Here is a 25,422-nt window from a genome sequence, read left to right on the forward strand (position 1 = left end):
CACTTTCACCTTGTTCCAGCTCGCGTTGTTAATCCGTTCACCAAAACACACAAGCTGGATAACATCCGTCCTGACACCTTCCTGCTTCTGTTTCAGGTGCAATGTCACATTTCTTCTTCTCTCACAAATGTACAAAGTATTTTTACAGCAACGTGGATCAGGATTTAGTTTGCACAGGAACGCTTGAAGCCGCCTCGTGTGTTTTGATATTTATACAAACGGAGATTAATCCCAAGCAAAGCGCTCGCTCTCCGTTTCTGACATTTTTGCCATCCGGCGACGCTTTTTCCTCGTCTGTCCCATCGGTGCTTTAATTTATTTACTCACTTATTGATTCAGATAGTTCCCAGCGATGCATGGCCCTGTGCAAATGATTGGCCTATATACTGGAGTATTGACTGAAGAAACCTTTATTGTGCCATCATCACGCAGGCCTGCGAGCAGCTTTCTGCAAGCGGTGCATTTTTTTTGCTCACAATCATAAAAGCAGACAAGAAAAATGATGCACACACAAACACAAGCAACCACCTGCCTCCCTCTACACACACACACACACACACACACACACGTTTCTTTCATTCCCAGTTGAAATGAACCGTGCAGTGAGGCTCGCTCAGTGTGAGACCGGCCGCTTTTCTCCGCAGCCCCGCTCCGGCTCGTCAAATCCATCAGTGGTGGAGAAAGCGCCAGGGCAGCCATTTTCACTAAACCCCCCCACCGTCAAAGTCATCAGGCCGCCCGCCTGTCTGCTCCCGTCTCAGAAGATTTTAACGCCACACACGAACACACACACGCTTGTGAGGTTTCTGTTTTGACGTGTGCTGAACCTTCAGGTGTCACTTCACAAAAAATAAACCATTTGGACGGAGCTTTTTTCCACGAGTCACATCTTTATGAGCGGCTCAGGTGGGAAACTAAAGACGAACTGTCACCCATCTATTATCTGGAACGTCTGGTCGAGAGGCGGGGTCACAAACACAAATACATCGAAATATAGAGAACTGAAAGAAAATAGATTTTAAATAAAATCTATTTTCTTCCTGGTTCATTCTGTAACGTCAGAGATTTCATCGCGAGAGAAACAACAAAACATGAGGATGAAGAGAAACGTGCACCAGTGACTCGGCTTGTAAACTGTGAGCAGCTCTTTCCGCTGGAATGCAGGAAATGAGCGTTTGGTGAGTTTCCTCCTTTTAACAGACGCATCAGTGTTTGAAGTAACTACCCTTTGATCAGATGACTCAACAGGAGGAGCACAGATATAATAGCCTCCGTGCACGACAGCAAAGAGAAAAGAGGGAGAGAGAATCACCAACAAGCACGAGTGTTAGTTCAGCTTCTGTCCCCAGACACTGAATCTACAGTTAATCTTAAAAACATTAGAGTTCAAGCAATGAATCCTATGAGAAGTTTCTGTTCCCTGCAGAGGTCGTGTCTGAGAACGACGTCTGAGGTTTCGGCCTTTTCCTCTAAGTACAATTAGGACAATGAATAAAGAAACGAAATGATTATCTCAGTATAAGTTCTATTCATCGTGCTCTCGGAGATATACCGAGACATGACGATCTGAAAGTCTGAGAGAACGAGCGTGTGGACTCTCTCTCCACGCTGCACGGAGAAAAGAGATATCTGTAAATCTTTACAGAATCAGCAGCTCCACCGTAAAAGAAAATGCCTCGTTAGATATTAAAGAACATCCAGTTTTTGTAGGTTTTGAAAAAACGGGAAAGAACAAAGCGAAGTGAAATTTAAATCTCTCCACGGTTGTGTTTGTGTGAAACATCTGTTTCAAACATCTGCCGCATTGTTGAGAGCTCATTCACTTCACGTTCATGTATCATCGCATGTGAGGTCAAAGTCCACGTCAACTTCTAAGCTTTATTTTTTTCGTTGAGAGCAGATCTTGCATTGTGTTGCTCAAGGGCCCAGGCTATTACCTGGTTTTCCTGCCCCTCGCCCCTGTGTGTTCCTCTGGAGCCTTGAACTTGAGGTTTGCGTTTCGATTCAGAAATATTTTTCTGCGAACCCCTTCGACAGTGAAGTTCTGTTCTGAGTTTCACATCAAGTTTGTGCTCGTCGTTATTCATGCATCTGTAACTTCTCTGCAGTTTGTCCTCACGACGACCTGCAGCTTCCCTCGTGTCGTAACGTGACAGTCCGACGCACACTCACGGCCTCACATTGACCTTCTGAGACTTAGCTCCTCCCGGGGAGATAAGCGACACGTCTCTCTTCACCTCTGACTCCTCATCCCTCCCGCCGACACGAGCAGGGACAGAGCGGTCCAGTTGAGTCACGACCTCTCGGGACAAAACTCCACGGACAGACGTGGGGACACGGGAGCCAGAACTCGCTCCTCTGTAGTTCTGCGCTGATATTTCCATTTGAGAGGAGAGTGAAGGAGTTTGGGCTTCACGACTCACGCTGAAATCGACTGAACTTGTCTTCCCCCGCCATCACGGATCTTGCTGGAGGGCAGTGCAGCAGTTTACACGCCTGAATGACCTTGACGGTGCGGTCTGAGGCATGTCTCTATCTGCTGTGTGTCGGGCTGATGCCAGGATGAAGGTGGATTTGAGAGGGCAGGAATCGTGAGAAAGCATCTTGTCAGGGCTGCAGCGTAAACACAGCAGCGTGATGCATATTCCCAGGATGAGACACATTTGTTTGGAGTATGACCTCCTTTAATCCGTCACGCCGGCTCCGCAGCCTCCCCGGTGCATTTATTAAGGCAGAGAGGCAGAAACAGATCGATGGCATCAGGACTGGTAGAAATGGAGCCTGAAACAGGGTCAAACACAGACGCTGCTTACATGTGAGAATGAATCTCAGCTGGTGCTGGAGCGGAGAAACTGTTTGCAACAGAATAAAAAGAAAATATAAAGTTACTGCAGCAGTAAAACTGAGGAACCTCTGAGAGTCTCTCTGCTGTGGTTCGTCCTCATCAAAATGGATCCTGAAGCTCATTCAAACCTGCAAAACCGAATGTGACACTTTCAGATCCACTTAATCTGCAGGAAGTGGCCTCCACATATTCTCCATCTCCTACAAAGTAAAGTGAGCCGGTGAACAAGACGCTCCTGCTGGAGTTCAGTGGATCGGCAGCCGCATGAGAACAACAGGGACCGGAGCCGGTGCTGTAACCACGTCCCGGCTCTGATTTGACAAACTCTTCATATTTACTTGCTCTCAGCTCCGCTATCATTTCCCCCTCCGGTCCCTCTGCTGCTTTTCTATTGGGAGAAAAGTGTCATTGGCTGTGAGGGCCCTGGATTCTTAATACACTGAGTGTCACGTCCAATTTGTCAGATCCAGTTTGCGCCAACGTCTCGCACTTTATTTTTTTCCGTCAGAGCAGAAAAGAAGTATTGGGGTTCTTCTCCTGGGATGAAGGAAACAAATTGGTCAATGTGAAGAAGATGAGACGGGAGGTATCAGGGATGGGAAGCAGATATTTTTCATTCAGCCCTCTACTTTCTATCCGCTGCCTTATTTGACATCTGTAGTTAACACCTCGTGGATCATAGCTCACCTCAGTCCGCCTCGTTTCAAATCACCAGCATCGGCTCGGAGACGCCGGTGTCTGTCACTGCCATTAATAATAAAATGTGCAGAGCAGGCAGGACTGAAACTGCACACAGGCGCATTCTACAGGATCAACAAACATTTTGAAAAAGTCGACGTCTTGAATAATTTCGACTCGGAACAAGAGAAAGCCGGTCGTGATCGTCGCAGCGTCTCCTGAGTGTTCCTGCAGCAGGAGGCACGATGATGCTTTGATGTTGCCTCTGATGCGTTTGTGGCTCCAGGTTAAAGCGACATAAAATGTTCCGGTTGACAAGGAGCCAAATAAAGATAATTCAAGCATCAATCAACAGTATTTTAAAATTAAATAAACGTAAATCTTTCTAGTTGATTCGCAGCTTCAAGCATCAACATCTGGATCTGCCCTGGATTTTTGTATTTTTTTTCCAAAAAACAAACGATAAAGAGGAAATTGATCCAAAATGTTGGAAAAGAGAAACGTAATTAAAGAATCGGAGGAAAACACATTTACTGAAATCTCACAGGAAGCTGAAGTCCTGATGTATTTCCTGTTCATATTGTGACTTAAATGATGTTCGTTAATTAATTAAACCTTAAATCAGAAACAGAAGAATATATTTTCTTTGAATGGAATCCACCAAAATGAATTCTAAGGTTTTCCGTCCTCTTATCTTTTACGTGAGTAGACCGTAAATAAAGATGGACGACCTGACAAAGTGAAGCTAAATGATCTTGATCTCTACAGAGACAGACGCTTATCCTCCAGATCAACTTGACGAGTGGTGAATTCAAAACAAAGGAAACAAAACACACGAGCAGATCGTTCCTCTGAAGTCGAGTGTAAGTCGAGTGTGAAGTTACTGTAAAACCTCAGAGACTCTGCTGATGCTCAGGAGACGCTCAGTTCTCACGGCACAGAGCCCGACGGCAGACGCTCGTGTTTCAGCTGCAGCTTCAACGGATAAAGAGAAAATAACCCTTCGCTGCACTGGTGAGCTGAGCGGAGAGGAGGGGAAGAAGAGGAAAGAGGTGGAGGGTATTTATACGAAAGAAAATGTAGAGAAATGAAGACACAGATAAGAGGAGGATCAGAGGGAGAGAAAGCCCCGCAGCACTTTCACTCTCTAACTCCTCGTGTCAGACGGGTTGGACCTGCTCCTCTCTCCCAGGCCTGGAGTCGGCCTCCTCTTTCCGCTCCTCAATCTCCAGCAGAGCGCAGTGTGTTTTTCCACTTGGCATCAGGCGATGATTCACTGGGTCTGCTGCGGTTTACCCTCAGCAGGATTAGCGCTGGAAGGCTCCTTATTATCTTCTGCCGTTTGAGCTCCTTCGCCTGTTTCCGAAGAGCAGCGGAGCTTAAGACAAATTACCCCCCCCCCTCGGTGGCTATGGGATGGCACCGCTCCGGCCTGGATACGGCCCTGCAGGGAGCGAGAGGCTGGCAACACAGGGCAAATGTGGAGGAGGGGGCGCCTGGACGAAGAGGGGCTGTTAGGAACTTAATTTATGTGAAGGGAAGGACACCGAGGAGGAGAGAGACTTCAGGACAGGAGCTCTGTACGCAGACAAATGTTCCTGACGAGACATTAATGGTGAGAAATGACGGGAATAAGGTCAAAGCGAGATCAGGTCCTCCTCAGCAGCCCGGAGGAGCACTCAGAGAAAACCGACGGAATAATAAAAACCTGAAACAGTCTCAGCAGCTCAAAGTGCCGACTTCAACCTGAACTCATTCTCGCTGGGTGCTGATCGGAACGTTAGACCGGAGATACGATCGTGTAAAGATGATGCAGGTGTCGCATCTTTAATTCAGGCTGATGTAGGAGGAGAGAGAGAGAGAGAGAGAGAGCTGGAGAAAAGTGGACGGAGACACTGAAGGTTTGAGTTTCCAATTAAAAAAATGAAGCCCAGTGTTTGTGCTTCTAAATGTTATATTTGCATTTCTCCTTTGTTTCCATTTGTCTAATCGAAAAACACAAACTGTTTTAAAGAGAAGTCTTCTTCACATTGACAACCTGCATTTACATTTTCAACTTTGAAAATGTTTTGTCGATCATACTTTGTTCTTTGTGATTAGACATTAAAACCCATCGTCTCCTGATCAGAGTGAATCTTTCAGTCGATCGACTCTCGGTCCACAGTTTTAATGAGCAGTGAATCCTTTCACATCGAACGCTGCATGTTTGCATTGTGATGATTTGTTTTTTACAGCGTTTGATTTATTGGAAAATAAAGTTTCAGCTGAGAAAAACTGACATTTAGTGACTTTGAACTCAGACAAGGAGACGGTGTCACCAGTTTTATACAAAAACTACGTCGGTGGTTTCCCTGAAACTTGGTGGACGGACGTGTTTCCTGTCAGGGAATCTTTTGTTCACTTTCTTCAACACTGAGTTTTTCAACAGATGCACAGAGTACGACTCATGGATCTTCAGCATAAAACACAAACTGGATCTAAACACAACAGAACAACAGCACAACAGCAGAACACAGGCGAGGTCACGAGGAGACAAAAGAGTCTGAGCGAGTGCGAGAGGTTTATATTCAGTGAGTCCAGCTGAAGAGAATCTGTGTGACGAGACGACTCCTCCCACCAGGAGACTGCAGGCAGAGAACACCAAGTAGTATTAAGAAGTTTTTTATGTGTATTTTCAGTGTGCGTTTAAATAAAACTGCCACTGGAAACAATGGAAGTTATTCAGCTTCAGGAGAGTTTTATTTTTACAGTTTAATTCATGAAATATTCTAGTTTGAAAGAAGAAACAGGAACTGAAGTAATCACTGAATCTGATCGTCCTCTTAACGAGTCGACTCCTCACACCTGCAGGGAGACGTCAACCCGAGCTGCTCACACTGAACTGAACCAGTTTTGGTTTTAAAGGAAGAAATCTCAGTTTAAAAGAAGAAGAATCACGACTTAGACTTGTATCCTCTCTATTTTAAGTGTTTCTTTGCTAAAAGAGAATTCTGTGCTTTTAACGTTGTGTCGGTTTTAATTTTAAAAGAAATATATGCAACAAATTGCTGTGAATCTAAATCTGATCACAGCTCATCATCGACCCCCCCCCCGTGTGTAATTGAAGCGCTCGGCCCAGTGTGAAGGCGTCTCAATGAAAACCTAAATCTGGGGAATATTACCGGCTCATCTTTTGTGTAATTTCACCGCTGAGCGACGCCCAGCAGGTTCGACAGAGCCGCAGATTTCAGGCTCACTTCTCTTCTGTTTGTTTTGACGACGGAAATGGAAAATTCAAAGTGTCGGAACATTTCATACAGCGCAGATTATTGTTGCTCCTTTCTTCCTCTGTCCACTTTCTGATTTCTTTTCATCGTCACTTCGCTCTGTGTTCCGGCCCCTCACTGGCTGTTATTGGCACAAGCAATTAACCAGAGACTGTTCATAAGTGATTGATTCCCACCCGTTCATTGGAGCGGTCGAGTCGGAGCGATCTGACGGAACCACTCTGAGGCCCAGGTGCTCGGCAGCTTCTGATCAATGCTGAGCTTTATCTCTGCAGAGCGAAATAAATCTCACAAATTAAGTAGTTTAAGGGAAAGTGTGATGAAAACGGAATCATCTGCAGCAGCACTTCGGAGGACAATTTGGCACATGATTGCAAATTTAAATAGCTGCTTTATCTTTTGCAGGACTAACATTTCTGTCATGCTTCAGGGGGTTGCGTAATGTTCTTCACTGCCAAAAGAAACGGTTTATTATTCAAATGGAGTCTTGAGAATGTTTCCACGGAGACGTGGAGGGAGGCTCTTTCTGCAGGAGCTTCACAGACGCAGAGGCGACGTAGTTTTTGACCTTTTTTATTAGCAAGAATACAAAACGTATCTACATTCACATACCACGCACTGGTATGACTGACCACATGGATTTCAAGTAGAGTCAATTGAATTATCAAAATGTTCCTTCAGTTTGTAAAGTCCTCGTCCGTCTTTTGGTGTTTTGGTGTTTTTCTTTTCATCCCAAAAATGTCTTTTTATCTTTTGTCCTTTTTACATTTGGCACTTTACACTCGGCACCACGTGTTTTATAAAAACGACACAGTGCCTCGAACGGGACGGATCAAGCCTCGCTGCCGTCGGACTCCCGTTGGCACGGCGGTGGATCCGAAATTGAAAGGCGACGCGGTCATGTGCTCATCCGGGGTAGGGTGATGCATGTTGGGTAAAATCTGACCGTCTGCTGGAATAAAAAATATCCAGCTCCATCAACAGAGGTGTTTTTTTTTTTTTTTTTTTAAATGGCTTCCCTCTTCTCGTCATGAATGAGCCGCTTCATGTTTCGGGAAGAAAAAGAAACGAGTACGATACAAAGAGCTTTAAAAAATGATATAAAAACAGTAACACAATAAACAACATGAGATTTTTTCTTACACAGACAGAAAACAAGGGCAGTTTACATCTTGTATGTTACAACAAACATGTGATCTTTCCAAGACCTCCTCACGCAGCTGCGGTTTAAGCACAGTGTCGGTTTAAAGTACCAAAATAAGTTAAAAAATATAAATACGGCACATGAAACACATAAATTAAGACCTGCCACGAATGAAAGCAAACCGACGACGCCTCGCTTTGTGTCTTAGTTTGAGTTGAGGAGCGGATTTCAGAGCTCTGCTTTGAGGAAGGTAGTCTCGTTCCCTTGGTTTTCATCTCTTGGCATAAATCGCTGCACGCTTTCAACCAAAGGCGCTCTGCCTGTGCCCGGGTCAGGCGGGGGAGTTAACATGTGCTTTGAAGCCGTTCCTTTGTGGGGCCCCGCGAGGCTGCCAATCCAGCCCGTCTCTGAAGCCCCGTCTCTGGGGGAGATTTAAAACAAGCTCACACTGCTGCTGCTGCTGCTGCTGCTGTGGGCATCTCAGGCCTCCGCGGCTGTGGAGAATCGAGGCTTCGGCAGGAATTCAAGTGCCAACAGTGGTGGATGTGGACGTAAGCGCTTCACCGCGTCGTCCTCACACATTTTCGTGAAGCTTCTCTGACGTGTTTCTGTTCTTCTCTTTTTTTGTCGGTGCAGTTTGTCTAAGATTTTTTTTTTTTTAAAAAGGCAAAGGTTCAGGAGTTCTACCACAGCGGCGGAGGGTGTGTCTCCAGCACGCCGTACATCTCGGCCAGTTTTTTGAAACGAGGCCCCCAGTCGTTGAGATAGTCGTACTCGTGGTCGGTGTTCGAGGCTCCCGATTGGAGTGAGCTGAGCGACTCCGCGACCGAGCCTTCCCCCTCGTAGGCGTAGGTCTGCAGGGAGTCGTAAGGTGGAGCGCAGGGGTCCACGTCGGCCTCCAGCAGCTTCGCCAGCACGTATCCTTGAACGTTGCTGTCCCCGCCGCCGCCCATCACGCAGGCTTGAGGGACGTAACGAGACAAGCTCTCGATCTCCGGCAGCATGTCCTGCCTCATCTTGCCCAGGTGGTTGTGCGCCTCACGCGGGTTCCACATGGCAGCGATGTCGAAGGCTTCGGTGTCCTCCTCGCCGCCGCCTTCATCGTCGTAGCGCACGATGTTCTCGTGGACGTTCTCCTCCTCGTCACACAGGTAGGGCTTCTTACGATGAGTCCGCAGGGACAGCATGAGAAGAATCATCACTGTGGTAAAGAAGGAATAAGAACACTGTCAGTAAAATGTGGAGACGAAGAGAAAACATCTTCAAATCCTCAAATTAATGTCACGTGACAGTTTCAGGAGCTTTGGTGTTTTTCTCTATCTGCTACAGACTTTGGGCTTTTTCATTTTCCAGAACTTTTACATTTACAAAACAACATGAGAGGAAAGAAAGACGCCATGTCTCCTTTAAAGAAATGAAAGTTAACGCTTTCTGGAGACTTAGAGAAGTTTTCTCCGACATTGATTCAGCCATCCCAGCAGCCGAGCACGACTCACCCAGCAGGACGAAGATACAGGCCAGGATGGCGATGAGGGCTCCTCTGCTGAGGCTGGCGGGCAGACTGTAGGCCTCGGCGTTGCACGACATGACGTTGCCCTCCTGGTCGCAGCTGCACACTCGGATGGTCAGCGTGCTGGTGCTGGTCTGGACCGGCTGTTCTCCGTCGGAGATGAAGATGGGTAAATAGAAGAGGGTCTGTTCCTGCTGTGACCAGCCACCACGTCGGGTCAGGATCCAGGCCGTGTTGTCTGGAAAGAGGAAACGAGGTCAGAGGCAACCTTCACATTGAACAAGTCCTCAGATTTGACCTCAAGGCAGCAACGGCACAGATTTAAAGTCGGAAGACAAAAGATGTGATTCTGACCAATATTTACAAAGATGAGTTATTGATAAACGTGTTTAATATGTTCAGAGTTCCCATACCGGGAGTCGAACCCGGGCAGCCTGGGTGAAAACCAGGAATCCTAACCGCTAGACCATATGGGACATACGAGCTTGAATGTGTAAACAATAAAAATCATTAAAAATGCAACAAAGCCGGATCAATGAGATTGTTAATATGGAACGTGTCACGTGTCTGAACGGCAACAGATTCCACACGAGTTCTGAAGCTGATGAGACGAACGTAACGAGACGTGTGAGTAGGATAGAATGAAACTTAAAACATCTGAGATTGAATTCCCATACCGGGAGTCGAACCCGGGCAGCCTGGGTGAAAACCAGGAATCCTAACCGCTAGACCATATGGGACAAAAAGAGGAGGAAACGTGCTGAGTGATGAAGCTACTCTGAAGAGCTAATTCTTTCAGGGCGTCTTGTCCAGAAGAGGACGGAGGGACAAACTCTAAAAACACGATACAGGACTGTCCGTTACCTTGGTTGTCTCTCAGGGTGAAGTTTGGGTTGTTCGCGGCCTCGGGAGCCAAACTGTAGTAGAAGTGATGTCCGCTGAGCGGCTCGTCGGGATCCAGCGCCGTCACCGTCTGGATCAGCTGGATGACATCAGCACACAGTTAGATTACGACTTTGGGAGAATAAAGCTGCGTGAAATCAGACCTCAGGAGGTTCCTGTTCTCGTACCTGCCCGGCTTTGGCGTTCTCACACACGTAAGCCTCCAGGTAGTGCGTCAGCAGGGGAGGATTATCGTTCACGTCCAGGACTTTCACCGTCACTGACACGCTGGAGATCTGCGTTGGGTTGTCTGCAGGAACACACACACACACACACACTTATAGTAAAATGCACTGATGGACTCTTCAGTGTGTGTGTGTGTGTGTGTGTGTTAATCTTCCCCTCATTGACTCCGAGCCTGCGGCACATCACGACCTCTCACGCTCACATTACAATTCTATTATTCTCCATTACCAGCGGGTCATTTGCATACCTTAACCAGCTGTGTAATGACCAATGGAAAGGCAATTAGCGGCCAGTAACTACTTTCTCTGGTTTCATCACATGATCGATCAATCAGCGGAGCGACTTTGGTTCTGGAGGGCGAAGCTCAAGCATGTGTGTGTGTGTGTGTGTGTGTGTGTGTGTGTGTGTGTGTGTGTGTTTTAGGGCCGCACTGAGGTGATTTAATATTCAGCTCGAGCGAAGGTGTTGTGGAGATTTTACTGAAGTGGCGTAAAACCACTGGTGTGAGAATCTACTTCTGTTGACGCACAGAACGAAGTCGCTCGATTGAAACGTGAACAATGATCGAGCTGCTTGAACAAACGAGTTTTGTTGTGTTGAACGAGAGAAGGAAGGTTTTTCTTTTAATGGAGCGTTTGCGAAGAGGTTGTGACATGTCACAGGAGGAGAGCAGACATTTAAATAACACAACTAATTTAACTTTCATTGCTGATTCATTCAAAAAGTCTGATTTGCATAAAAAGGCCATGAACAGTCTGTAAAATTCATTTCTAATTCAATTGGTATAATTTAAATTTTACAGCATGAAATATTTTTTCTTTTTTGCAACTTTATTCTGTTTAATATTCAAATATTTCGCTTTTGCTTTAAAAACAACTTCATATTTAAATATTATTACTTCTCTGATAAAAATTATATTTAATGACTTTACATTGTGATTTGATTTATATGACATAATAACTTTTTTCACTTAAATCCTCATACTGATATTTTTATCATTGTTCAGACTTCTGTTTGTGAGCTTTACTTAACGTTGTTTATTTACAAGAGAGAATCAATCAGCTTCTCTTTGTTCCAGTTAATTCTATTATTCCAATTTGTGTTGTTCTCTCCGTCTCTTCGCCCTCTCTCTCTCTCTCGCCCTCTTCCTCTCCATCACACCTTTCATTAGCCGCCATGCGGGAGAGTATTTAATTAGTCTTTAATTCGATCAGCGTCTCCTTTTAGGGTGCGTGGATCCAAACAAACAGACAAACAGAGTGGAGGGAGGACGAAGGTGACTTTCTGTGAGCAGATCTCCGGGGCATCGCCTGCTCCACATTATCACACGTCTCTGCAGGAGACAAAATCACTGCTTCTGCATTTGTGAAAGTATATATTATATTCACCCGTGTGGTTTATTTTTCCGTGTAGAACCGCAGCATGAGTCTGACCGGAGTCTTAAAAGTCAAACCAACACTTGACTTTATGTACATGAAGTAATTCATTAAGGATTTTTATGCTCCTCTCTGTTGATAGAACAAAACAAGCTTCAGAGGACGTCATGGAGGATAAATCCACAACACTGTGTACATTAAGTATTCTGGAATCTTAGAGCTGTTTAGACAGAGAAGTTTTCAGTTGTCAGGACGGAGATTAAAACTAATAGACAGAGGACAGAGATAGTTTTTTTTTTTTTTTAATTAAATGGATGAATTTTGAATGTTGTCACAAGAACGTCGTCTTCTCTTCACTTTAAATATTTCATAACTAATGTTGTTTTCCTGCCGCAGCTTCGTGTCGTCTCATTTCTTATTTTCTCCGTAGATATAAACTCTCATGTAGAATTACATGTGGTCGCACGCTGTCGCCACAAACGGTGCAGCTTCATCTACATACATTTCTTGATGACCTTTGACCCTTTGACCAACCAAATCTAATCAGTTCACCCTCGAGTCCAGCTGAACCTTTCGCACCAAAAGTGAAGAAACCGCCTAAAGGCGTTCTTGAAATATCACGTTCACAAGGATGACACGGTCAGAACAACCCGAAAAACACGACGCCTCCAGCCACTAGAATGAAATAAGAAAAGTGAACTCCTCTGGACTTGATGAGGCAGAGGTGTGTGCGTGTGACCTACTCATCTCCATGGCGAGGACTGTGATGTTGTGCCAGCCGATCTCCTCTCGGTCCAGCGCGCGGCCCATCATCAGCGACCCGGTCGTGATCTCCATGTAGAAGTACTTGTCGGGGTCGGTGGACCTCTCGATGGAATACCTGGTGGCACAGAGCGTCACATGAATATAGGCAGTGTGTGTTCTCGGGTGCTGGTAATCCTATCTGAGGGCGACGCACGCGCACAAACACGGAACAGCGTGTGCAGCGTGTGTGTGTCTGGGAGATAAGGCGACAGGCTGGCAGCTTCTGGGGGCACAATGAGAAGGAGGAGAAGAAGAAGAGGAGGCTCCAGATAAGGCTTAATCAGAGTATCTGCCTGCTCTGCCAGTCTGACACCGGGGATACACAGACCTGCAGCGAGCCGCCTTGGCTCATCTCCTGCCACCGCGGGCCGACGTCCAAAACATTCTACTGAGAGCGACATGCAACACACACACACACACACACACACACACACACACACACACACACACAGAACATCCTCTTCCAGGCTGTGGAGCAGAAACCTGTTCATGTAACCGTGAGGTTTCCTGTGTTCACACCTGTAGCTGCTTCGCTCACCTGGAAGAGGGGAAGGTTTGCATGTGTGTCTGACTCAGACTCAGGAGGAGAGAAACTCGCTGAGTCTTTAAGTCCGAGACTTATTCATGTCGATCGTATTAATGTGTGATGGCTGTAAAAGGTTTCTCGTGCTCTAATGTTCAGAAAACACATCACGCTGCTCAGACGGTTCATTGCTGCAGCTCCTCTCTTCAGCCTCTGTCTGAAAATCTTCAGTGCCCGGAGGAGCTGTGAGCTGGCGTGAACGTGGTTTGAGTTTGGTTTAATGTGGCGACGCCTCTACGTGATTCTGTTTTCTGTGCGTAACATTTGTTCATCGTTGGAATCGTCTTGAAAAGCATCAAACGCATCGTGAAACACTAAAAACTCACTGTGTATATTTATTAAACTGTTTATCTGAGGATCAAGTCTTGAATAAAAGACTGGTGTTGTTTACACTCACTTCAGAGTGTGTGTGTGTGTGTGTGTGTGTGTGTGTGTGTGCCGACAGGCAACAGTCGTGACTGGCACATCCACAGCTGGCAAGGATCTCCCTGAAGGATCTCTATTAATATCACTCCTCCACAGCCATGTGAGGAGTGTGTGTGTTTGTGTGTGTGTGTGTGTGTGTGTGTGTGTGTGTGTGTGTGTGGCCTCAGATTCATCTGTCAGTCATTCGGCAGCCGGTTAAAGAGAGAAGGATGTGAAATGGAAATGAGACAGACTGAAGGTCGCCTCCTGCTTTGTGTCGTTATCTGTCATCTGATGTTGTCGTGGTTTCTGACCTCGGCTCGTCACGCTCACCCTCCGCAAACTCTCCAAACCCTCTCTCCTTTTTTTTTTTTTGTTTTGCTGTTGTTTTATAAAATGCAGCCAGAAGACGCTGGACGCTCCGGGGATTTCAGTGAAAGATGATATTCAGACAGAGCTGCATCAGTGGCTCTCCGCTCTGATTCCTCCTCGCTCCTCAGGGATGACAGCGTTTTCTGTTAATTGTCACGAGCGGAGGTAAAAAGCATCAAAGCGTTCCGAGCTGTGGTTTCACAGCTGGAGATCAGAACCACCTATAGATGGATCGGACGTTACAGATTTAGATGACACATGATGGTGCAGTGGTGTCTCCATCCATCTGTAAGGAAATGCATTTGTATGTATTCAACACTAGGGGGCGGAGTACGTATACGACACAAAACGAAGTTTAGTGAAAACGAGGTGAAGTTTACGCTGCCTTCACTTACGAAAAAACACACGTCTGAAAATATATTCTTCTGTTTCTCAAAATGCAGATTTCACGAGGGGACACAAGGTCACTGTTGGTCACTTATTGTCCTCGAACGTCTCACACGGTTTGATTTGATCTCCTGACTGTCAACAGCTACTGAAACAAACTCAGAACAACTTCCTGTGATCAGTCGTCAGCCGCAAATTATTTTCATTTCAGAGAAGGTCAAAGAGGAGGAGGAGGTCAGAGAGAAAGCTGAGGTTTTATCTGCTCCACGTTTATTCCACGTCCGACTGGAAGGAGTCAGATCCAGAACAAACTGGGAGGATTAAATATCTCATCCTGGTAGTAAAGTCAGGATCCCAGCTAGAGGACTTGGCCGAGGAGAAGCAGCTCTGGGTTTCTGTTTTTCAGAAGGAGAACACCTGATCACCTGCAGCTGATGTGCGTCTCCTCGTCAGTGAAGCTCTATATCACCTCCCTGGATCTGTGCTTGCTGCCGTTTGGCCTCTGAGCCGTCTGTTGGTGTTCATGAAACCCTGAGGTTGTTCTGTTTGATTTACAAATGTCTTATCTCTATGAATCTCCTGTATTTAGTTTCCACCATTTTGATTTAGTGACTCTTTAATTGTTTTTCCAAACTAAAATGAAAAATAAACTCTCCTTGTCTCTGAAATCTAAACCTCCTGCTCACTATCGACAGTTTGTCGTGCAGCCGATCACGAGTGACGATAATAATTCGGACGCAGCAATAAAAAAGTGCTGAGTGAGAATTTAGCATCAAACTCGATCACCGCGTCGTCTACATCCATTTCCTGTGAGCCGACCCTAATGGTGGACGTAAAAAACTGACAGCTGGGACGGGCCGCAGCTCGAACCACGTGAAACCCTCATGTCCCGATTGCTCCTGATGATTAACGGCCTAATTAAAAGCTTTATGTCTAATTAGTTGATGAGAGGAGCAGCGTGGACGCTCGACCCGGCAGCTGCTCACACACAAAAGATTCTCTGCAGTCAACCCGGGACGTCTTCGTTCTGTGGTGACTAATTGTCGGACGTTGAACTTTATTCATGTTTGTTCTCTTCTTCATCAGTATCAGTCCACGAGCTCAGTGATGCTGCTGTCATGATGCGATGCTGCCCCCTGCTGGTGGCAGTGCATCATCACATCCCTAAAGCCCCCACAGCAAACTGACGGTTCTGCATCAAATTATAAATCATTTAAATCACTACATCTGTATCATAATGTATTTCAAACATGCACCTGTTTCTTTTTGTAGTAATTTAACTCAGTTTTTTCGCTGTAAACATTCATTCATACTACAACTGCTCCGATTTACTACATAGTACAAACATACTTTACTTCCCATGAAGTATTTTTACACTCAATCCATTTTTGCACTGCTCTGATCCTATCCACCATCTGCCATATGACTGCATAATATGTTGTACTGTGTACTATGTACTCAAATGCTCTGTGTACGTACAGTATGTGTTTACACCCGGGTTCTATCCATATGGCAGATTTGACAACAAAGTTGACTTTGATTAACAACATGTTTGTATTTCTAGTGCTGAAATTCACATTATTTCTTTTTCAAGATGAATTATTTCTAAAACTTTTGAATTGGTTTTAAATGACTTGTTTTTATGAATTCAAAAACTGGTTCAGATGCAGAGTGCAGTGAGCCTTGTAGGACTAAATTATTGAATACATCTTTGTTCCTTAAGCGCATTTGCTTTTTATTCTTCTGCATTTTTTACTTTCGAAAGATGACTTTTGTGTTTGAGTATTTCTTCATCTTTGTATTAGTACTTTAGCACAGAGTTGTCTCCTCATGATCCTCACCTCACAGTGTTGTTGGCAGCATCAGGATCCCTCGCAGACACCGTCTTCACCAACGTCCCAATCTCAGCGTCCTCCGGAAGCTCGACGTAGTACGTCGGCAAGTCGAACAGCGGCGGCTCGTCCACGTCCTCCACGCTCACGTGCACGATGGTGACGTCCTTGAAGGGCCCGCGGTGACGGAAGGCCGGGTCCAGGTTGGTGTTGGCCCCCTCCACCTTCAGAGTGTAACTGGGTTTACTCTCAAAGTCCAGGGGCTGGAAGGAGAACACACACACACACAGCCATGAAACAGACGACACTTTACTAATGGTTCATGAACTTCTGCTGTCGTTGGTTGACTCTAGAATTTAATGTAAAGTTTTCTACATTCAAGGTTAAAATAAATTATTGGTTTGGTTTGGTTGCTTTCTTTCTGTGTGGAGAAAATAAGCATTTCCAGACTTCTCAGGAAATGTATTAGTCTGTAAATCCAGAGTTATATCAGTGGGACGTACATCTTTACAGCCTGAGAGTGAGATTGTATAAAACTAAAACTATATTAAAACTAAAACTAAAAGTTTATTCAAATAATTGCAAACAGGCAGGATGTGCAGATGGTTGTTAGTCAGGAGTTGCCTGCGAGTGGAGGAACCTGATGGTAGAAACTCATCCTGCGGTAGAATCAGACTCATTTTCTTGGAATGGTGACGATGGTTAAAATGATCCATTTCCTGTTATGAGGTTTAAACCATTTACCTTTTTCACCGTGATGATGCCGAACAGGTTGGTGGGGTCGGTGCTGATGTCGAAGGTGTCTCTACCGTCTCCATCGATGATGCTGTACTTCATCTCAGCGTTGACCCCGATGTCCCTGTCCTTGGCCCAGATACGACCCACCACTGAGCCCACAGGAGCCGACTCTGGGACGCTCATCTGGTACAACCCTGAGGACACAATGGACCACAGTGACCATCCTGCTGTAACTGCTTGTTTCCCTCGTCTCTCCTCCAGAGGGAGCCAAACATCTTCCATCCCCTCACCATCGCCGCCATTCAGAGGCTGCCTGAAATAAATGGCTCTATAAAGACCTCACCATCGGGTTATGCACACTCTCCTGGGTTGGCTTGAATTTCATCTCCTGTTTAACCTCAAAGAAGAGGTGACAGCTGCCCAATTTGAGACGCTCCCTGCAGGCCACGGTGAAATGCCTCCACATTGTGCCTGACAGAGGGAGAATCCCTGAAGCTCTTCATAACCGATCAAAGTTCCTGCAAAGTGATGGCGTTAATTGGTGGGGGACTGGTGAGGGGAGTGGAAATGGCCTTGCAGCGGCAGCGGAGGGTGGGTTTGTCTTTGTCTCGCAATGAAGCCACCCGTCGACCTGGCTGAGATGACCACGGACAGCTCCACGACCCCTGACCCCGCGAGGACGGTAATGAGACGGACAGGAAAGGGGATAATCAAAGAGACAGCATGAGGCGACTGGTGGTCAAGAGGAGGAGGAGGAGGAGGAGGAGGGGAGGGAAAGAGGAGGCCAGGGGGTAAACGATGGAGGACTGGTGGGCAGAGGGGCTAACGGCTCCGATGCTCCAGAGAAATGAGGTGTGGAGATGTGTTCAGGGACTGATTCTCACTGGAGACCCCCATCACAAACACTCTGATATTAGCGTCCACACATGGCAAACAGCTGCTGCAGCATCATTTTATCACACGCGTGTTAAAATACACCACAAACCATCACTTAAAGCATCAAACATCAACACAAATCAGTTTGACATTAGAGTGAACTTTGGTTATTTCAGCAACACTTAGATTTGTGGATCTATTTCAGCAAACAACATCAAACACATCAGAATAAAAGGTTTGGTAACAGGCACAATATAGGATTCTTGATTTTAACAGTATACTTCCATTACTTTTTCACCAAGTTGTAATAGTAAAACACTGGCTGTGCAAAATTGTGTAAATTAAATAGAATCTCCGACCATTAAAAAATTAATTGGCTAAATTACATTCAGCAAAATATTCAAACTTAATAATATATCATTTGAATAGTTGCCATGGTAATTGACGTCCAAATCTATATGCATTACCACAGAAATCCCAATAGCCCATGAAATTAGAAGGCAATTCAATATTATTCATTACACGTCACCATCAATTATTATTATTATTATTATTCTCAGACAAGGACGTTTTTAATGTCAGTCGCAGCTCTCAATGCTCTGAAGTGAGATTTAAGTGATATGATCCATTTCTGAAATGATCTTTTTTGTATTGTTTTACTAAATGTTTTGCCGCAATAAATAATATTCCAGTTTCTGTTTCTGCTCTTTGATTGAGTGACAGTCTCCAGAACATTACATGCATCAGAAGGATTATAAAGTGAATGAGAGTAAATGAAGTGAAGGAGAGAAACGCTGTGAGCTTATACTGTCGCTTACTCTGGTCAAACATGGGCGGGTTGTCGTTGACGTCGCTCAGCGTGATGTTGACCGTGGTGGTGCCGGCGAGCCCCCCCAGCTGGCCGCCCATGTCCTTAGCCTGGATGACCACGGTGTAGTGTTCTCTGGTCTCCCGGTCCATGTCTGCCAGGGACACGCGGACCACGCCTGAGGAGAAAACACCGAGAGACAAAGACAAGGAGAGACACGGGAGGTGAATTAAAGGTCGGCGGCAGAGAACCGGTGACACAGATTAGGATCATGTGTCCAAGCGATGTTTTCCTGGAATGTCGACGCTCTCCATGGGCCAAGAAGCTGCACAAGGATTTTTATAGAGTAGCTTCTTTCCAGAAATGATTTTGTTTCTTATAAAGAGCTTTGAAGTTGCACGAGTGAATAAAAAATATGGTCATTCCTGTTGGTCAAAGCCAAGAAAGGGAATCAAACCACTGACCCCCCCGATGACTGTTCAAGCCCAATTTCCCTTAAGGGGTTTTCTGCAGGTAAAACCTCGGTCACACTGACTTCTAAGCAAGTTTCCACCCGAGTGTGCATAATGAAGATTTAAGATAGGGAAGGAATTGCTTTGACAGCAGCGAGGCAGGATAAAAAGGAGGGATCAATACTTGTGGCGGTGCATCCTTGCATCCAAAACAAGTAAATCCAAACTTCCACTGAAGGTAAGTCCAGGGTTGGACGTTCAGACGCACTTGTTTGATTCAGTTCACTGTGACTGCACCGGCAGAGTATGATCAACAAAGACGTCCATACACGCCGCAGAACCCGACCGAGGTCAAGTGATGTTTCAAGAAATGAAATAAATACACGTCACAGGTCTGCGGACTTGGAGCTACAGGGTTCAACACCGACACAAGCCGGACTGTTGTGCTTCTCGGTGCGGGCGTCTGATTGACGGCTGCAGAGCCGCTGGTGTTGCAGTGATGGATGAACCTACAGCAGCAGCCTGACTGGCAGCTGATGGGCGGTGCAGCTCGAGAGGGCAACAGATTCCACGGCTGACAAACAAGGAGCTGAGGCAGCTGTGGTAAACAATGGCCAGTGACTTTCTGCGTTTAGCAAACTAATGGGTTTTCTGGTTGTGGAGGCTCAAGTTGACAAAGCTGTTACCATGTCCTGCAATGTGGCAGTTGGGTATTAAAGCTTAAGGAGTTTTAGCTGCGTGTTCACGGGAATTTATGGCCCGAAAAATATCTACGGTCATTATTGTGCACCAGTTGTATGACCAGGCTGCGGGTTTGTTCCCATTCAGCCGCGAAAACATTTAATAATGAGGTGACACAGGCTGAAAAAGCTGAAGGCACAGTCCGTGTTCCAGCTCATCCAGATGATGCTGAAATATTGTGCACGGGGACATTGTCAAGAAATGGAAGGGACACACAAGCTGATGCCACACACATGGAAGCACAGTTGAAAATATAATTACGGGCTTCAACGTTGACAATTTGACAGTTTTTCTGCAAAAGACGGACAATTCCAGACCAAAGTCACACCAAGCTGAGAGTCCATATGTGTGTGGGGAGAGTCTGAACCAAGCCTGTGTCACAGTTTCATTTAGGGAGCGCACTAAAGAAGTTTGTCCGACACATACATCCTGCTCAGTAATTCCTCGATTAGACCAGATGTACGTTACTGTTGAGAGCAATGCGACTGTTTTTAGCATCTTTTGATAAAATTCCTGCTTCGTCCTGTTTCAGTATTTAAATTACCCGTTGAGGTACATTTTTGGAAATATTCTTATTTGCCTTTGACCTTCTCATGTAGATTTAAAGCCACGTATCAAAAATCAAATCTAATTAATTGAGAATATCACGTAAAATTAACCTTAACTGATTTTCACAAAGACATAAAGTCAACGCTGCCTGAGAATTCATGTAATTTTTAGCAAACAGACTAAAAGTAGCTTCTCTCAAAGTTTCTCCAACAGCTCGATCACTTCAGGACGAGGGGGCTGCTGGTTAGATTCTTTCCCCGCTTTCAACACACAACTCGCACTTTGAGTTTATTTTGTCTCAGACTCTGTGCAGTTGCAGGAGTCGGAGATTCTGCAAGTTGCAACAGCACTTGTGTGTTTCAGACGAGTGTTTGGTCGTCTCATGGCAACAACAGGAGCCGTGCTGAGATTCCCACATTCAGAGGCGACACAGAGGCTTCGTGAGTGGACGCCTGAAATCAGACCGTGGTGCAGTTACGGTGAAAAACAAGGCGGGTCATTAACAGTAGCTGTCGGACGAACGTCAGTGGTAATTTGTCGACTTTATCACAAAGTAGTGTCTGAAGACTGAAATCCATCAGACTCGGTGGATAAAAACGCTGGTTTCCCTGGTTACGGTTGTGAAGCATCTGTGCAGTCGTACCAGTCTTGGCATCCACTGAGAAGTAGGGCTGCCCCTCCAGGATGCTGTAGACCACACGAGCGCTGTTGCCATACGTGGGATCGTCTGCATCTGTGGCCGTCAGCTGGATCACAGATGTTCCTGGGTAGAAACAGAGGGAAAGGTTAGGGGGAAGGGAAAACTGGATTCAGAGGAGAAAGGAAGCTGGCGATCAGCTTCGCCAATATTAACATATTAATGAAAGAAATAACTTTGGGTCGAGTTTTTCCATCTGTGGCTGGAGCAGCTCCAGGAATTAACTGTGCTTATTCACTTCAAAGTGAACACACGAGTATGTTTATGAACGCTGGTGGATGAGGCAGATGTAGACAAGCCTGTGAGAGCGAGTGGCTGTGATTACTCTGCAGGGTTATTATGCATTTTGCTGTTGTTTAATCGTGGCCGAGAAAACTTCCAGCAGCTGCCGCAAACACCACAAACACGCACAACGGTTCATGTATCCATCTGTCTACCTATTTTGGACATCTCCGGCACGTTGGCCTGGTAGGGTCCGTCCAGGAACCTCGGCTCGTTGTCGTTGATGTCCTGGATCTTGACGATGAACTCGGACTCCGGCTCCAGAGGCCTGTCCGTCAGGCGGCTGCGGGCCTGGGCGCGGAGGATGTACTGGGCCTTCACCTCGCGATCCAGCCTCTGGATGGCGTGGATGTCTCCTGTGCTGTCGTCGATGGTGAAGGTAGTGCCGGCACCCTCGCCCGTCAGGATGTACTTAATGGAGCCGTCGCCTTTATCCATATCTGAGTGAAGCTGCAGAGACATTGGGAGTCAGTGAACAACAAAGTACAAGTTTACTGGAGGGTTTCTGAAGTAGCGCGGGGACAAGGTTCCCATATGGTCCTGATTTAAACGTCTTGTCAAATAACTGGAAGAGGATCAGTCCCAAAAATCATGAGCATTTCTCAAACACGGATAAAACCGCATCAATAAAATGTGGTCACAAGTTGAAGCTGAAAGGAATCTGGCCGACATATGGTGCGGTTGGGACAGTGGCCGTTTTTTGAGGATGACTAATTGGGTCATGATCCCCCCAGTTTTAGAATAGAGATGGAGGAGAAAGCCTTTATTGTCACTGCACAAGAGAAGGCAACGAAATGAGACACAACCAATAAATACAGGACTAAAAAATAGTTTCTCCTATTGCAACAGTCCTTAGGTGATGATATTGTTACCACCGTCAATCCTAATTGTAAATTAAGGGGTGCTGTGTGGTTGTACGCACACCTTTTAATACTGTAGTTCTCTAGTAGGTCTCTAATCACAGCTCGCGGCCTGTTTGTTGCCATGGGCCTTTGCAGTGCAATCACAAGTCTTTTGTGGCAAATGCCAGACTGTTGATGTGCAATCACGCTTCACTTTGTAGTTAGAGGGTCTCGGCTTATGAGTGCTCGCACTGCCATCGCGCTGGAATTAGAATTAAATGCCCCCATTGATGTGCTTCGTATAATCAACAGGCGAGCACACAACACAGCACTCTTCCTGCTGACTCTTCTGGGGTCATTTCATGAAACCACCACGCCGGGGTTGTCAAACTGCCAAAAGTTTGCAGCAACAGCGCTCGTTGTTATTCTGGTGATAGGTCGGGAGCAATCTTCACAATACCTATCATTCCCCCGGCAGCAGACAATGCAGCTTTCCCTATCTCTCCGGACAACGTGCCCACCTGCACTTTCCCCGGCAAAGCCCCGTGTAGCCCGGCTCGGCCCAGAATAGATTTTTTAATCAACACCCCATTGTGGGCCTCAGCCCCGCGTCTCGTGGTGATATATCTCTGGCCGGTGCCTTTCCTTCGCCTCATCCGCCTTTTCCTGCACTGATCCCTCCTTTCCACCCAGGCCTATGAAAGGAGGGGGTTTGACACTCGGGCTATCAATTACCTGCTCCATCTCCAGCCCCGGCCTAAAGCCCAAGCACTCCGACATCCCAACGCCTCTGAATACTAAGTTACTCAACAGAGGAGAGGCGAGGTAGGTTGAGTTGATGATAAAAACCCTGAGGGGGGGAGGCTGCATTACATCTTTCTCCTGCTCTGTCATATCCAACAATGCCTTCCTGCCTTGAGTGGTTCTCTGGGTAGTAGCCCAGCCTGTCAGAATCACTTATTTCATTCAGCTTAGGAAAGATTAGGGCGTGCGACATGAAGAGAATCAGTGAAGAAATGCTAAATGGCGGAGAAGAATGGGACGGTGGTGAACACTGTACATGCAGCAGCGACTGGGAGGAATTTTTCACTCCACATAAGCAGATGCGGAACTTTTTCTACGGCATCGGCGGGTTCTCTCTCAGGACTTGTTACTCCTCCACCCGGTCGGGCCACGTGACTCCACCATTTGCCTTGGTATTCCTGAGCGGTGGTGGTAAAATTATTCCAGAACACTAATTAGGCAGGTTTGCATCATTCCCAGAGGGATGTTTCAGAGGATGAGTGGTTAGTACTGCGTTGTTTAAAAAAAAAAAAAAAAAGCTGATGAGGAGTTCTGGCAAATTCAATCAAAGGTCTGAAATCTAGTTTTTACAGTTTTAAGATCAGGGGAGCTTTTGTTTTCGCAGGAATTTGGTGAAATAAGGCATTTTAATAGCTCTTCACATGGAGCCTGACATCATCCACTCATTCATCTGATTTATTAAGTTTGGTGCCTTTTCTGTTCGGAGCCAGGTAACAGGTAGAGTAAACACGGGGATTCACAGTGTTTGAGCTACGACTATCTAAAAGGGTTTCAAATAGCTTCATTGGTATTTTACTCTAAATGTTAAGGGACAAAGTGTGCTACGAAAAATGTATTATATCAGACTAATATCAAGTACACCAAAGAAATCTGAATTAAAACCGTGGATCAACTTAACAGCTACATCATTTTATCTATTTATTCACTGAAATAGTGAATCAAGCTTCCTCTCGTTGATTATGAAAATAAATGTCACATATCGTTATGAAGATTAAAACCAAGCGAGCGACACATGTTTATCTGCTAATGTCAACATTTCACATTTCAAGTGGCTCTGACTCAAACGACGTCTGTCACGACAAGCTCTTCCAAGAAAAAGCGCTTAATGGCAATTTTCATTTGGGTTTGCAAGATTGTTGTCTCTCAACCGATGATGACTGGCCTTACAACTATTGATCAAATGTTCAATTCACTTTAGCGACTGATCGATCAAAGTGCTCCTTTGTGAGCATCCGTCGTCTGCTCTTTTCAGAGCGTGTCCGCTGTGTTGCAGACGTGTGTCGAGCACTTCTGTGGAGCGCAGCCAACTGAGCGAAGCCTCGGTTCGAGTCAATTAACTCAATCACTGCTGTCTGGCTGCGGCTCAAAGGGACAGAAGTACAGAAGTGTATCCCGGGATTAAATTGAGGGTTTTTTTTCCTTTTCTGCAGTGGATGAGCCTGCGCCTGCCCGAGATCTTCTCTTTTGCATTCGGAGGTAGTCTCTGCAACACCGAGGCAGCTCTGACATCAGGTGTAGCACACGGAAAGGTCATGCAGGAAACTGAAACACATTTCTTGATGCGTGCGCATGTGTGCTTGTTCATACAGTCGTCAGTACTGACCTTGCCGATGTAAAGCGGTTCCAGTCCAGTGTACTCCTCCAGGACGAAGAACTGGTTCCACACCCATCCTCGTTTGACCCTCTGGAGCAGCGCGGAGCTGCCTGCGTTGTCCTCCTCTGCGGGCTCACCCAGAAGGCTGTGAGGCAGAAGTGTCAAAACGCACAGGGCCACGGGGAGCAAAGTCCTGGCAACTGCCGGAAGATGCAATAGGCGTCCCATTGTGAAGCACAGAGTCGTATCTGAAAAGACTTTTTCCTCTTTCTTCGAGAGGGCACTCGTTTCCTGGCTCCCTTTTTTCTGCTCGCTGTCCTGGAAAAGAGAAGAAAAAGACTAAGTTAGAGATTTATGTCCTTCTGGACAGCGACATAAGAGTCGTATAGTTGCAGGGATGACCCACATGTGCTGTCTTTTCTTCTGCCATTCTGAGTTTTTGTTGGTTTGTAATGAAGTGTGTGTGTGTGTGTGTGTGTGTGTGTGGGTCAGTGTGTGTGTCTTCTCGCAGCTGAATGATGCTGTCGAAGACGTCACATGGAAGAGGAGATGTTGAAAAAGAGACATCTGAACCGTTTAGAATTTTCTAAACGTCCGTTTCATCACGTTTGTAAAAAGTTTCAACACATTCATCTTTAGAGATGTTGTGAAGCTTTGTTTTTTAACCTGCTTCCAGTCACTAAGAATCTGCAACACAAAAACTAAATGA

The 25,422-nt window shown here is 45.9% G+C and overlaps 1 protein-coding gene and 2 non-coding genes across 5 annotated transcripts in view; all 3 read right to left on the minus strand.

The window, feature by feature from the left end:
- Window positions 1-7,346: 7,346 nt before the first annotated feature.
- Window positions 7,347-25,422, minus strand: part of LOC109643885 (cadherin-20-like) — a 58,715-nt gene continuing 40,639 nt past the window's right edge. For all 3 annotated transcript variants that reach the window (XM_069512430.1, XM_069512432.1, XM_069512431.1), the window contains exons 2-12: window positions 24,723-25,031; window positions 21,629-21,923; window positions 21,138-21,257; window positions 18,763-18,930; window positions 17,075-17,262; window positions 16,340-16,593; window positions 12,691-12,827; window positions 10,514-10,635; window positions 10,308-10,425; window positions 9,430-9,681; window positions 7,347-9,134 (exon numbers count right to left, since the gene is read on the minus strand). In XM_069512430.1, the coding sequence (XP_069368531.1) occupies window positions 8,617-9,134; window positions 9,430-9,681; window positions 10,308-10,425; window positions 10,514-10,635; window positions 12,691-12,827; window positions 16,340-16,593; window positions 17,075-17,262; window positions 18,763-18,930; window positions 21,138-21,257; window positions 21,629-21,923; window positions 24,723-24,941 (2,391 nt within the window). In that variant the 5' untranslated portion in view covers window positions 24,942-25,031 and the 3' untranslated portion in view covers window positions 7,347-8,616. The remainder of the gene's footprint in view (window positions 9,135-9,429; window positions 9,682-10,307; window positions 10,426-10,513; window positions 10,636-12,690; window positions 12,828-16,339; window positions 16,594-17,074; window positions 17,263-18,762; window positions 18,931-21,137; window positions 21,258-21,628; window positions 21,924-24,722; window positions 25,032-25,422) is intronic.
- Window positions 9,848-9,919, minus strand: trnae-uuc (transfer RNA glutamic acid (anticodon UUC)). The gene has a single exon. It is a non-coding gene; the product is annotated as a tRNA-Glu (tRNA).
- Window positions 10,112-10,183, minus strand: trnae-uuc (transfer RNA glutamic acid (anticodon UUC)). Its single transcript has one exon. It is a non-coding gene; the product is annotated as a tRNA-Glu (tRNA).

Source organism: Paralichthys olivaceus, chromosome 17, assembly GCF_024713975.1.
Source record: "Paralichthys olivaceus isolate ysfri-2021 chromosome 17, ASM2471397v2, whole genome shotgun sequence".
Taxonomy (NCBI): Eukaryota; Metazoa; Chordata; class Actinopteri; order Pleuronectiformes; family Paralichthyidae; genus Paralichthys; species Paralichthys olivaceus.